This window comes from Varroa jacobsoni, unplaced genomic scaffold, assembly GCF_002532875.2.
Source record: "Varroa jacobsoni isolate VJ856 unplaced genomic scaffold, vjacob_1.0 scaffold_1388, whole genome shotgun sequence".
Taxonomy (NCBI): Eukaryota; Metazoa; Arthropoda; class Arachnida; order Mesostigmata; family Varroidae; genus Varroa; species Varroa jacobsoni.
This window is the reverse complement of record NW_019214290.1, coordinates 13,177-24,841: the sequence shown is the minus strand read 5'-3', so window position 1 is coordinate 24,841 and position 11,665 is coordinate 13,177. Positions and strand designations below refer to the sequence as shown.

At 39.1% G+C, this 11,665-nt stretch overlaps 1 protein-coding gene across 2 annotated transcripts in view; it reads left to right on the top strand.

The window, feature by feature from the left end:
- The window catches only part of LOC111269471 (pyrokinin-1 receptor), a 36,431-nt gene extending 27,887 nt beyond the window's left edge, over positions 1-8,544 (top strand). The window contains exons 4-7 of one of the 2 annotated variants that reach the window (XM_022849092.2): positions 165-248; positions 3,130-3,370; positions 3,644-3,955; positions 7,881-8,544. In XM_022849092.2, the coding sequence (XP_022704827.1) occupies positions 165-248; positions 3,130-3,370; positions 3,644-3,939 (621 nt within the window). In that variant the 3' untranslated portion in view covers positions 3,940-3,955; positions 7,881-8,544. Of the gene's footprint in view, positions 1-164; positions 249-3,129; positions 3,371-3,643; positions 4,932-7,880 lie in introns of those variants that run through there. The other variant, XM_022849091.2, reaches the window with a different exon arrangement.
- The last annotated feature ends 3,121 nt before the right edge of the window (positions 8,545-11,665 follow it).

The window sequence follows — 11,665 nt, the reverse complement described above, 5'->3', positions numbered from 1 at the left end:
ATGTTACTCTTTAGTCGGATCGTAATACATTTGGTACCATTTTACACGGGATTGTTTATAAGTCTTGGTAATAACGCGATAGTGGTACGTAGTTAAACACCTTGCGTCACATTTTCCTTTAATCTCCTAAGAGACTGTTATATTTTTATCTTTTCCTTTTTTAGTTGCTAACTGTTTACGTGATCATTCACCACGTTTCGGGCATATCCTACTATCTCAGCGCTACGGTCAATCCAATCTTATATCAGGTACGATACAAATCCATTTATATAACTATTTTCGTATAACTGCAGGAACATGGTAACTGCAGTCAGCAATGAGTGTTATGCAATAATTGTCCCGTACGCTTGATTTAAAAGAACCGCTAAGAAAATTAAGTACGCTAGATATGGGCAAACGGACCATCGACTACGGTTGGTGCGTCTCAGTTCTTTGAGATCGAGTCTTTCTGGTTTGAAAGGTCGTTTGATAGTACATCGTCAATATTATGTGTCCTTTGGATAACCAAAAATTAAGACGCGATTAATAGTGGTTCTGTGTTACCCAAATAAAATATTCGAAAGGCTACCTAATTTCAAAGTCGCTATAATTTTTAGCAGGCTTACTAGCGAGCTCTTGGCTTTGGAAAAGTCTTGTAAAGTTTCGACAAATTACCTGTGAGAAAAGGCGAGCGCGCGTCGCTTCTTTTCGCGCGCAGCAGACTATCTTCGCTCTTCAAGAAGGTATCCACAACCAGAATTATATTTCGTTATCTAGCAAATTACAATAACTTTATTATCAGGTAGATACGCCTACTCTAGTTGCACAGTCCGTCCGTAAATGATGCAATCTTGGCATTTTCCACAAAGTAACGAGAACAACTAACTGCGAAATTAAGCAGCTTAAAGTATTAAAAACTTAGACGTATCATTCACGAGTTTGGCTCCGCGTCTTCGATTCTTCCTTACGTTCTTCATGTTCATCAGCAGCTTCTGGCAGCTTCATATAATTTGTCACTTGGTCTTTTCGCTCTAACTTTTTCGGGCTGCCTTATTAACCAATTCTTTAACGTTTCGAACATCGCTAACACCTTTTACCTTTTTAAATATGCACCTTCACCTTCTTAAATATGTAATAAAGTAAATAGCATAAGCTGCGTCAAGACCCAGACCCAGACCCAGACCGTAAACTTTTCCTAACTCTCTACTCATTTTTCAGTGATTTCAAGACAACTTTTCTATCCCGAATACTCTAAATATCAGATGTTCTCTCTATGGTTCCTTAGAATAGAGCCCTGTTCTTAGGTTTCTTCCTTAGATATAGATTAAATTAACTCTCCGGCTTTTCCTTTTTATTAAGGTGCCGCAATAGTCCTTAATTGATGCGAACCACAGATTATTGGGTGCAATACGATAGATACGAGTGCAGCACTTTTATGCTTTTACTACATAAATGCCTTTTGATAAGGTATGGTTTGTATGATGAGGTGTAGAGGATAGTTTTTGACATGCTGTCAGTCGTATGACCTTTATATTTAGTTAGCTTCTTTCTTTTTTATATATTTAAAACTGTAAGTGATTATTTACGTGCTCAGAATATGTTTAAGATCTCGGAATCTATTTTAATTTAGTCTACCTATTTAAGACCCCGGAAATGCCCGGCCTTAGGTATAATATCAAAGATTTGCCCCGATTAGCAGCCTAGCCAGGAATCGGCCTCAGTGAATTTACCTAGATAAGAATATCTAGGTAAATTTGGACTTTTATAGGCTCTCCGCAGTTCTGTTGGTAAAAGTATGCAACAAATAAACGGATGTAAATGTAAAAACCGTCTATCTGTTTATTTACTCATAGCGCTCATAGGTGGTAGATAATATGATAGGCGTATTATCTGTGTAGCAGAATCGAACTCTTTCGGCAGATGTGTTACGCATGCATATTTCTATAACGCAGACGTATATCATTCTCATTGAAATGGGCGCTATATATTATATTACCAAGATAGATGAGCAGACCCATTGGCAGTGCTTGCGGAACTTACACAGAGCTATCTGGCGTTCTTACGTGATCATGAAGTTCATATAAGCAATCGCCCGATAGGTGCTTGATAATATGACACCTTTCCAATTATTATTCTGTATTTTGTGAATCTATAGGCACTGTATAAACTCATACTCTATTGCCATACCCATTATACCTACATTATAGCTATGTATGTGGACCTTCGTCACCTTACGGCGATGAAGAACGCTATTCTTCGTCGAAAAAACCTCTTATCGCCTCTTGAATTCTCCTGGTGAATGAATCTTGAATTCGATCGGTATACAATTCCCATTTCCTTTATACATAATTCTCTCGGGCTGTGTCACTATCCTGATTAACCTTATGGTGACTGACAGGCGCTCAATCAAGCGGACTCCATTTGCTGTTTCCACCAATTGATCGTGCCTTTTGGACCTCTTTCGATGCTGGCCTATTCGTTAGATTCCTGTTTTTGTTGTCGATCAAACGTAATCGTCCAAGCTTAGGAATGAACTTACCGTTCGTAGTACTAATAGCTCGATTCTTCCGTCAGAGGCATGATATAAAAAACCTTTAGTATCCATCTTCTCTTCAGCTTAACTTAAATTACGTTTATTTTGATTTTTATGAGATTTAAAATTCATTTCTCCATGCTTCGTATTAGCCTTGGACTCCATATTCTGTCCGTTCACCGTGCTGTACAGTTTTGCGCCTGCCTGCACAGTAATTTTTTTCGACTCTAATAGCATTTTGAACACTATATTGAGATACTAGCTTACGTTAAGCTGGCGGGCTCGTTCAAATTCGAAGTTAGGGCTCTCAACGCGCACGGGATGCTTAGACGTTGTGTCAGCCTGCAAACGAAACATATGTTGAAAGTAAACCGGGCCCGGCTATTCACTGCGGTCCCGCTGTAGCAACTGTAGTATCAGTTGAGCTTCAGTGTAGATCTCAACTTGGAAATTATAGATACTTGACCTAGAGAAAGAGGAAATCTATTCGAATGCTTTTAGTTTACAGAAGAGGCTAAGCAGGCATAAGGTTATGTGCGGATATGCTAATACTATCTTAGCAAATGCATCCTGCATTTGATAGAAGAATCTAACTTGTCTTTTCACTGCTTTCTTAGGTTTTGTCTTTGAAGTTTCGTCAGGCGATGCGAGACACGTTTTTACGTTGTTGCACACATTGTTGTTGCGGGTTGTTCGCTTGTCATGGAGAGGAACAGACGTTTACGACGAACTTCTACAATAGTAGTCATCAGGCTAGCGGCTTGACGCGGAACGCATCTACTAGGTGTTCGACGATGGGGCGAAACAATTTTACCGGTAGCTGTAGAAGTTACTCACCAACGAATAGTACCATACTAGGTAGGTTCTTTTAAACACATTTTCGACACTTTCTTGGAACATATTAGCAAAAATTATCTAACAGAAACTTACACCAATCGCTGTAACGTTGTTTATTCGAATTTACAAACTGATCTTATCAACTGACATATTCTACGGTGTATAAACATTCCCATATTTGAGACAAATCAAGAACTGATAGCGGTGGCTTATATGAGCCAAAATGATCGATGTATGCAGAACTTCGTAAAATCGATTTAGTATGACATCCTCTCAATCGGCTGTTTACTTCAGATCGAAGTGGCAGTAATAAACTTAACAATCGTGGGACTCCTGTTACCGTGGCCAACAGCGACCTTCTACCCGAAAAGAGCGATAGCGTAGTACGCAGACCGCTCACGGATGCAAATGGTCTGTTGACAGTTGACGTTGCCCCGACAATAATTCAAATCCCAGAGACCAAGGACACCACCAAGAACAAGGAGAGCAAGACTAAAATGAAGGATGCAACGAATCGAGAACGGCTCATTGCACTAGCCAATAACAAGACGAACGGAAACCCACAAGTGATCGTGACGACCGAGACGTGAACCCTTCAAAGGTTAGGTACGGTAACAGCAGAGTCCTTATAGCTAAAATGAACACTTAAAAGTACCCGAAGTGCCAAATAAGATATCCATTACATATAGAGTAAAGTTTGTTTTAAGCACAATTGTTCTTAAAAACACTTATGGTTCTATAACATATATATGCGTTATGGCGGAGCTACGTCATATCTACACAACTTCGTCCCATCCTCGCATCATACTTCAAAATACATCAGAGCAAAACAGTTCAGGGATTTAGATCACTGTCGTGATCTTAACTAGACAGGTGGTGCTTTTTTGTTTCATTGTTCTCACGATGGCGAAAAGACATATACACCTGTGTCATTATCTTGGTTATTATAGAAAATAAAGCAAATGGTAGGTACGTTTAATATAATTAGTGTAACCGATCTACCAGGTAGGCTATAAATGTTTCTTTGCTCAGAGTGAATGTACCTTAATAGCGCCGATACATACGATTCAAGGACGGCTGTTGCATGCTTAATGAAGCTGAATACTGAACCACTAATATGGGGAGGCAGTGAACCAGATAGAACGACCGGGTATTTTTGTGACCTACAAACGATAATAATCTTTCGTTATTGTCTACTAATAGAACTTTAACTCAAACTCATACTTACCTGTAATAACAATTGTGAAGATAATTCAGCGTACAACATCGGTGTACGAAATGAAGCCAAGAAGAATATATAAATAACCTCTAGAACGACTATATCACAAGGAAAAACATCGTTCATTGATACATGAGGTCACTCCCTTATTCAGTAAATAGTGATAAACATATGATCAAACTAGGGTTAGACAGATTAGATATACAGACTGTGAACTGTAAATATCTTATTGAAATGAACATGGTGGAGTGAAGATAGAGCAACGGGTTGAACAAACGCAAGTCGTTTGTGCTTGTCAATGACGAAAATAAAAATGAAACCAAGGTTTGTATCAACGATAAAAGCTACGCTGTTGAGCACATATTTATGTTGTTTTTATGCGCATACATACGCATGCAAGGACAGATTGTCATGTCGTCCTCGAAAGAAGAATAACTCCGTAAAAGGCCCGCTTTTTTCGTGGACGCCAATAATGTGTTTATTCCAGCCACTATTCTCTTCCTGTCTTAATTGAATCGTATGGAATCAAAGATGATTTGGACAAGGATGTGGAAGCTCTTTCGCTTATTGGTTATTGCGCCAAGCGAGCGCCATTTTTACGATTTTGCTGTATTACTATGACATGGACATCTTCTCCTGGTGAAACAAATTCAGGCGAACAGTTTTGTTTAGGGTGTCGTTAGTTCTGATGCGACGCTGCTACCGCTTAGCCATCATTCAGGCTGAGTCCTATAAACCTATGCGTATATAGATGAATAGCTTCAAACGAGGTGAGAATTCGACGAATTGTGACTTCTATTGTCTGAAAGAATGGTACAGGCTAAAACAGTTATGCCATTGCAATTTCGATTGCGGCGTACCAATTCAATGCCTCCGCACAAATAGCTTGCTACGTTGAGCGTATATATTTCTAATAGGAGAAGGAAATTCACAGTGAGGCCGGCTAAAAATTTCCAGTGTCGCCAAATACGCTCGATCAGTAGGTAAAGTGAACCTTAGGTACAGCCAGAGGGTCCGAGCCGTCAAAATCGTCACTGTGGAATACATAAACCGTTAAATTTGTCCAAGCTAGCCGTATTTGCAACGGTCTATTTTCGGCTCAGCAAGAGAATAACCTGAACGATACGTCGTTAGTTGAGAACGTAACGAAGACGGTCAATATCTGCCTATAGCTGGTCCTATGCGCCATTGGTGTGACGCTTCTAACTTGCATGCGGATTCTATATCCGTCTCTATATCTAGTCATATAGAAAAGAATATCCTATACCTATACTCCATGATACGGGGACCCTCGATTGACCGTTTCTCCTGCTCGGCAAGCAAAACATTAATCGACCTTGGGTGGACCTTAATTGATGCTGCATTCTATATACTAGAGATAGATAGATTCAGTTTAAAATAAGCTGAACTGAGACTACGTACACTAATGGTGCTTCTGTTTTTGAAGTTTCACGTCCTAGTGCCATCTAGCCTGCTTCTTACTGAATAATAGAAGCAGAAAGATAGATAACCCCCTCTTACTCAGGGAAAAAAAGATTGGCCATGCGAGAGCTTCACATGTAGCTGATAACACTGTTTATCTATGTGTATTGGCGATTACTGATTTTCTAAACTGTTGTTATGCTAAGCATTATTATTATTACCCTTTAGGGAGAGAATCTATAAATGTAAATGTGTATAGAGCACCTCAAGAACCGTACAAGACACGTAAATCACACAACTTACAAAAACGTCGGGACATCGAAGCTGCGCCATCTTTAACAATATTAGAATAGGGATATGACGTAGTAACGATATAATGATGATGATGGATAATGCTATTATATAACACACAGTTGTACTATGCGTTAAAATGAGCTTTGATTGTGTCCTTCACCCAATCCAGGAGTAATATAGGGTCGTCTGGTGAACAGTACGACCATATTGTGTCAACCTGAATTCTGAACGATAGAAATAGCTATTTCAGGGTGCAAGGTCGTGACTTATGAAAACGTTGCCAAGCGGACGATCAGAGTTACGCTACGAGTTCAATCAGTAGAAGCTAGTTAATGAACGCTTAATAATCTTGTGTAGTTGCTAACTGAGTTTGCATTAGGTTAATTTAATGGGGTTAATTTACAAACAAACCTAAACACGGCGCTCAGAGATAATAATTCGAACTGTACTCAGGATTTTGACAACAATGAAGTCGGCGTACGTGGCATCGGAGCTTGGAAAGAGCTCTTACGAACGTTGGATCCGAAAATTGGCTTTAAGACATGTTTAGTTTGGATAGAAAACAGATAATATTAAACTGTCCAACAAGATAACGTGGAACGTTAAGAATTTTTTTGTGCGTCACAGTCGGCATGCGCTACGTTACCGTCATTCCAGGCAACTAACCGTTGTCCAATGAAAGCCTACCGTACTAACGCATGGACACCAGCTAAATTTCAAATTTTATTAAACTATACTCTATTTTCTAATTCGTATAGGAAAGTTCTTATAAACAGAAGTGTAGCAGGTAACATACACATTTCCTTTGCAGCACAATTAATGGGAAGTATAAGAAAATCTCCTCGGATCTAAGTCTTTTTTTCTCAAAGTTGCAGATTTTGTTCCGCGCACACTTGAATACTTGGTCCTCTCTTCATTTCCATATACCACGTCCTATTTCTCGCTAACACTGCCGCCACTGTCAGATCCGCTTTAAAGGTCCAAATAAAATAACCTAATGTAAGAAGATTACAGCCGTTAGCCCACACATCCCTATATTCTGCCGTATAATGGTGTTATGGCAAGAAGCAGAAGAAATACACTGACAAACGTTGGATAATGCGATCTGATGAACATCGACGAGGATTTGCAGGAGACATCACTGTCACTAAACACCAATACTCACCAAGCCGTGAACTCGAATCCAGCGTAAAGTTATAAACCATCAAGTTTATTGTGATTAGATACTTGAATTCAGCTTTCAACTAAATTATGTACATAAGCCCTGCTTGCTGGACATACTTAGAATTAGTTACTAGTTCGGTGACGCATACACTACGTAAAATAGGCCCGCCAAACTGGGCATTTCTTCCTCTCTGTTTCGATATAACTCCAGCAGACCTTATGTAAAGGTAGCACTAATACGCCATTACCAACCACCTTTACAGATAGAAGATATCGTATCGGCAGCAGCATTCTTGTTTCAAATAGGCAAATTATAATTAGCTCTTATGAAAGACCAAATTTTGGCTTCTGTTAGTAGTTGTTTCACATATGCTTATATTGATAAGGTACAGCCTAGAGCTCCTCACGCAAAACAGCAAAAATGCGTTACAGGTATCTACTACTAAAACTGGTTCAGCCAAAAAGGCCTACGTACCTTTGCAGTGCACATGGCATATGCACAGAAGACCCCTCCCCCCTCCTCAGTGACTTCGGCTAACTATTTATTTCCGAATGGCCCGGCGCCACGTTCGGATAAATACGGAAATATAGTATGTTAATGTATGTACACTATATATACATATAAATATCCATCTCAGCACAGCCAACACATGTTTTTGTAAATAGCTCAACTGTCCATTAGTACGACGGTGTCAAAATATACATATATTGAAAAGTCAAGAAAAATCAATTGTGCAGGTCAAGAATACAGCGTGAAAATACAGAAGTTAACTATCGTGATGGATGACATCCAAAGGGTCCTAGACGGTCTTGCCAGGTCCGTGAAAGCGAGACACCAAGCTCAGGAAGCAGAGGAACTAACGGATAATAGTCATGCCTATGCTGGGCCAAGGAAGTTAAAAGAAGACATACTCAAACGAGAATAACAGCAATGCTAACTATTATATCTAAATATATACCATTGAAGCTAGATCGAGAAATAGTGGTGATATTATAAATCATGTAAAATGAAATACTGGTGTATATAAAATGGGAAAAAAATACATCTATTCGCTAGGCGAAAAAAAAAAAAACAGCATTTACAAATGTGTTTTAATTTTGAGTAGATCAATACTGCCTTATATAAGCAGGTGAAGGCTATAAAGGGTATAGAACATCTTAGTGTTTAGAACTCTGATCTGGTAATGACGGAGAGAAGTACCTAGAATTGGAATTCGTTCGTGAACTTCAGTGCCTCCCTCAATCTAGGGGCGAAGCGGCCGGGCTAGCGGTCAGCCCCGTCCTAAGCTAAGCGATGCATTAGGTTTAACTTGCATTTTGCCTATAATCATTTACTAGTCTTTATTTTAAGACTAAAGAAAAGTTTGTCTGTAAAAATTAAGTTATTTAGAATACAGTGGCAATGTAAGAGAAACCAGGACCAGTATCTAATCTCATTGGCACGATCCCAGCCTTCATTGGTAGCTATACATTATACTCATGGCCACTGGGGATGACGGGGAATAATTACAGGCTCGATGACCGAGTCCATTTCCTTTTACACTCTAACCTAATAAATATAATTATAAACTACATAAACATAACGCATGATCGATCTATTATTTCTCTCTTATTATTTAATTCAGAGACAGAATTTTTTACGCGCAAGTTACGTGTCGTTGGCAACAAGTGAAGAAAAGGAATGGACGAGATCACAAAAAACGATACTGCCACTAAATGGATGGTATTCAAAGGCTTCGCGGTTTGGGTCGTAAAATATGTAATAAAAATAAAATAATAAACATGCTATATATAGCGGTAGCAGCTGTTTTGAAATTATTCATTTATGTAAAAACGAGAGAAAACCTTACTAAGAAAAACAAATCGTTTCGTAGGATGTCACCAAAGACAGTTCTCTGTGTTTGCTGATATCTGTGTGAGGTATCAATTTGAAGGAAAACACTAGAGAAAGACCAAGGAAAATAGCCACCACGAAATATATATTCTGCCGAAAGTAGCAGGGATTCTATTGTTGAGCAATAGAGATTATCGAATCCACAGAATAGTACTAGCAGGCATAGCATAAATGGGTTCGTGACGTCGAGTGACAAATGGTCGGACATAGCAATCCCAATCTACAAATCCCATGTCTACGCATAAATAATAGTAACGTAGGCCTTTTTTTATTAAATATTTTCAATTTACATTTGATTCTCTGCTTTTAGCCTCCAATAAGAGCTGCTATATATTCATTAATAGCTGGTCAGGCGTCATAGGTCAGAGATGTGGATCTATGATGCCTGTATCCCTTAATAAATGTAGGTTGGTCGTTTTGTTGTAATGGTTATCGCGACCGCCACTGCCATGCAATCGGTGTTCCTTTTCTGCAAACCATGAAGCTTGCTGGTGCTACCGCGCCGAACCGGACAGCAGGTCGCAGAAGCTTCCCGGCCTCAGCGGGCCCACGCCAGCATTAGGTTGACGGAGAATATGCTGTTCTCGTTCCTGAGTGAACCATTTCTTTTCGATCTGCTTCTTTGAGAACATTCGAACAAGAGTACATGTAAATGATAACTTTCTGTACGACGAAAGCTTAAAATATAGAACTATTTAGGACCGCTGATCGAACCTATATAGAACTGATAAATAATCTGAGCGATAAAATAATGAGATAATTTTTACTAAGAACGACTTTTGTTGCAACGAACTGTGTTTCGCATATTGAATTACTATGATCATGTATTACATGAGCACTCTGGAGGCCATCTAATAGTCGTCCATTCCAGGCCCTGTACAAAGCTACCTGGAATGGACTGCTAGCCTGATACGGATATCAAAAAGACTTTAGGATTCAACCCATGTGCTAATGCATGGGTCATCGTAAACTGAGGCATCCAGCCAAACTATTGCCCTCGACAACGCGCCATATGCAACTGCTCTTGAAAGCTTTGGCACAGCGCACCGTTCAGACTGAGCAGTTTTGCTGACATATACGATACCATCTGAATAGTCACTCTTTGGATTCTAACTTTGATCAATGACTGACTCTTTTATGTAAAATTCCTGGTTATTTATAGAGCCCACCGCTGCTCCTATATAAATACATTGTGACGAAAGAAAGATTCGTATTTTCTTGCAAATTAATACATTTTCGTTGATTTTTTTTGATAGAGGAATCTTTGTGCTTCAATAGAATTTCTCACCAGTAAGTCAACATAGCTCAGATGAAATAAACATTGTCATCATTAACTGTCCCGGAGACAGCGTTCGGACGTATCTATAACACATATACAACAACAAGCAGCAAATAAGAGTAATGAATATATTCTTATCGGGACGTTCCTTATGAAGTAGCCTTGCTTCTTATATAGATGCATCCACGAGCCTAGCTGTTATTACGTTTGCCTTCTTATATTCTATGTTTATACCAGTTCAATTTAAGCTAAGGGGAAAAATTAATAAGCTGTAAATTTTTATCAAAACAAGGACCATCGCATCGCGCCTAAAGATGTAGCTTCGCCTTTATTTGCAATGATAAAGTGGATTCAAGTCCCCTGTACGTACGGGTAATAAAACTGAGCCAGCTTTTAATCAGTGAGTTTTGAAGAAATCTTATTTTCGAAACAGTGAGGTATACCCATTAAAATTTGCTTGACTGCTCATAAACTTGTTTACGTTCATGGTTTTATGTAGAAGCTTATGAAGTCTGAGCATAATATTATCTACACTAAAACCGCCTATTCATCCGTTTCATAATGTTCGGAAGAGATGAGCGTCCTTTGATGATACATATGCACGCTACATGTTCTATATTGGCTTATTAATATTTGGGTGACACGAGTTGCCTACAGACACTTAGTAGAACCTGGTTTCCATTGGAATATCTGATATTTGAATTAAATATGTAAACGAATTTTCATTTTAGAGTTTAGAAAGGGGAGTAAAAATGCGCAAGATTTATTCAGAGTCATAAAGTTTCGAAGAGCATCCATAGCCTTGCTGTATATGGCGGTTGTAAGGTTGCCTCCCTACCCTTTAAAGCGCCCGTTCCGTTAGACTCTCCCATGGTTCGTTGGCATCTTCATATTGAGGGGCTTCAGGCCTAGAGATAAATACGAGAATATTGTTTCTGTTGACTGAATCAGCCTCCGCCCCAACCCCAAAATAAAACACACTTCTACATTCTGATTAAGTTATCTTTTCCTGACATGTGAGATAGAGAAAGATTGCAGCTTTCC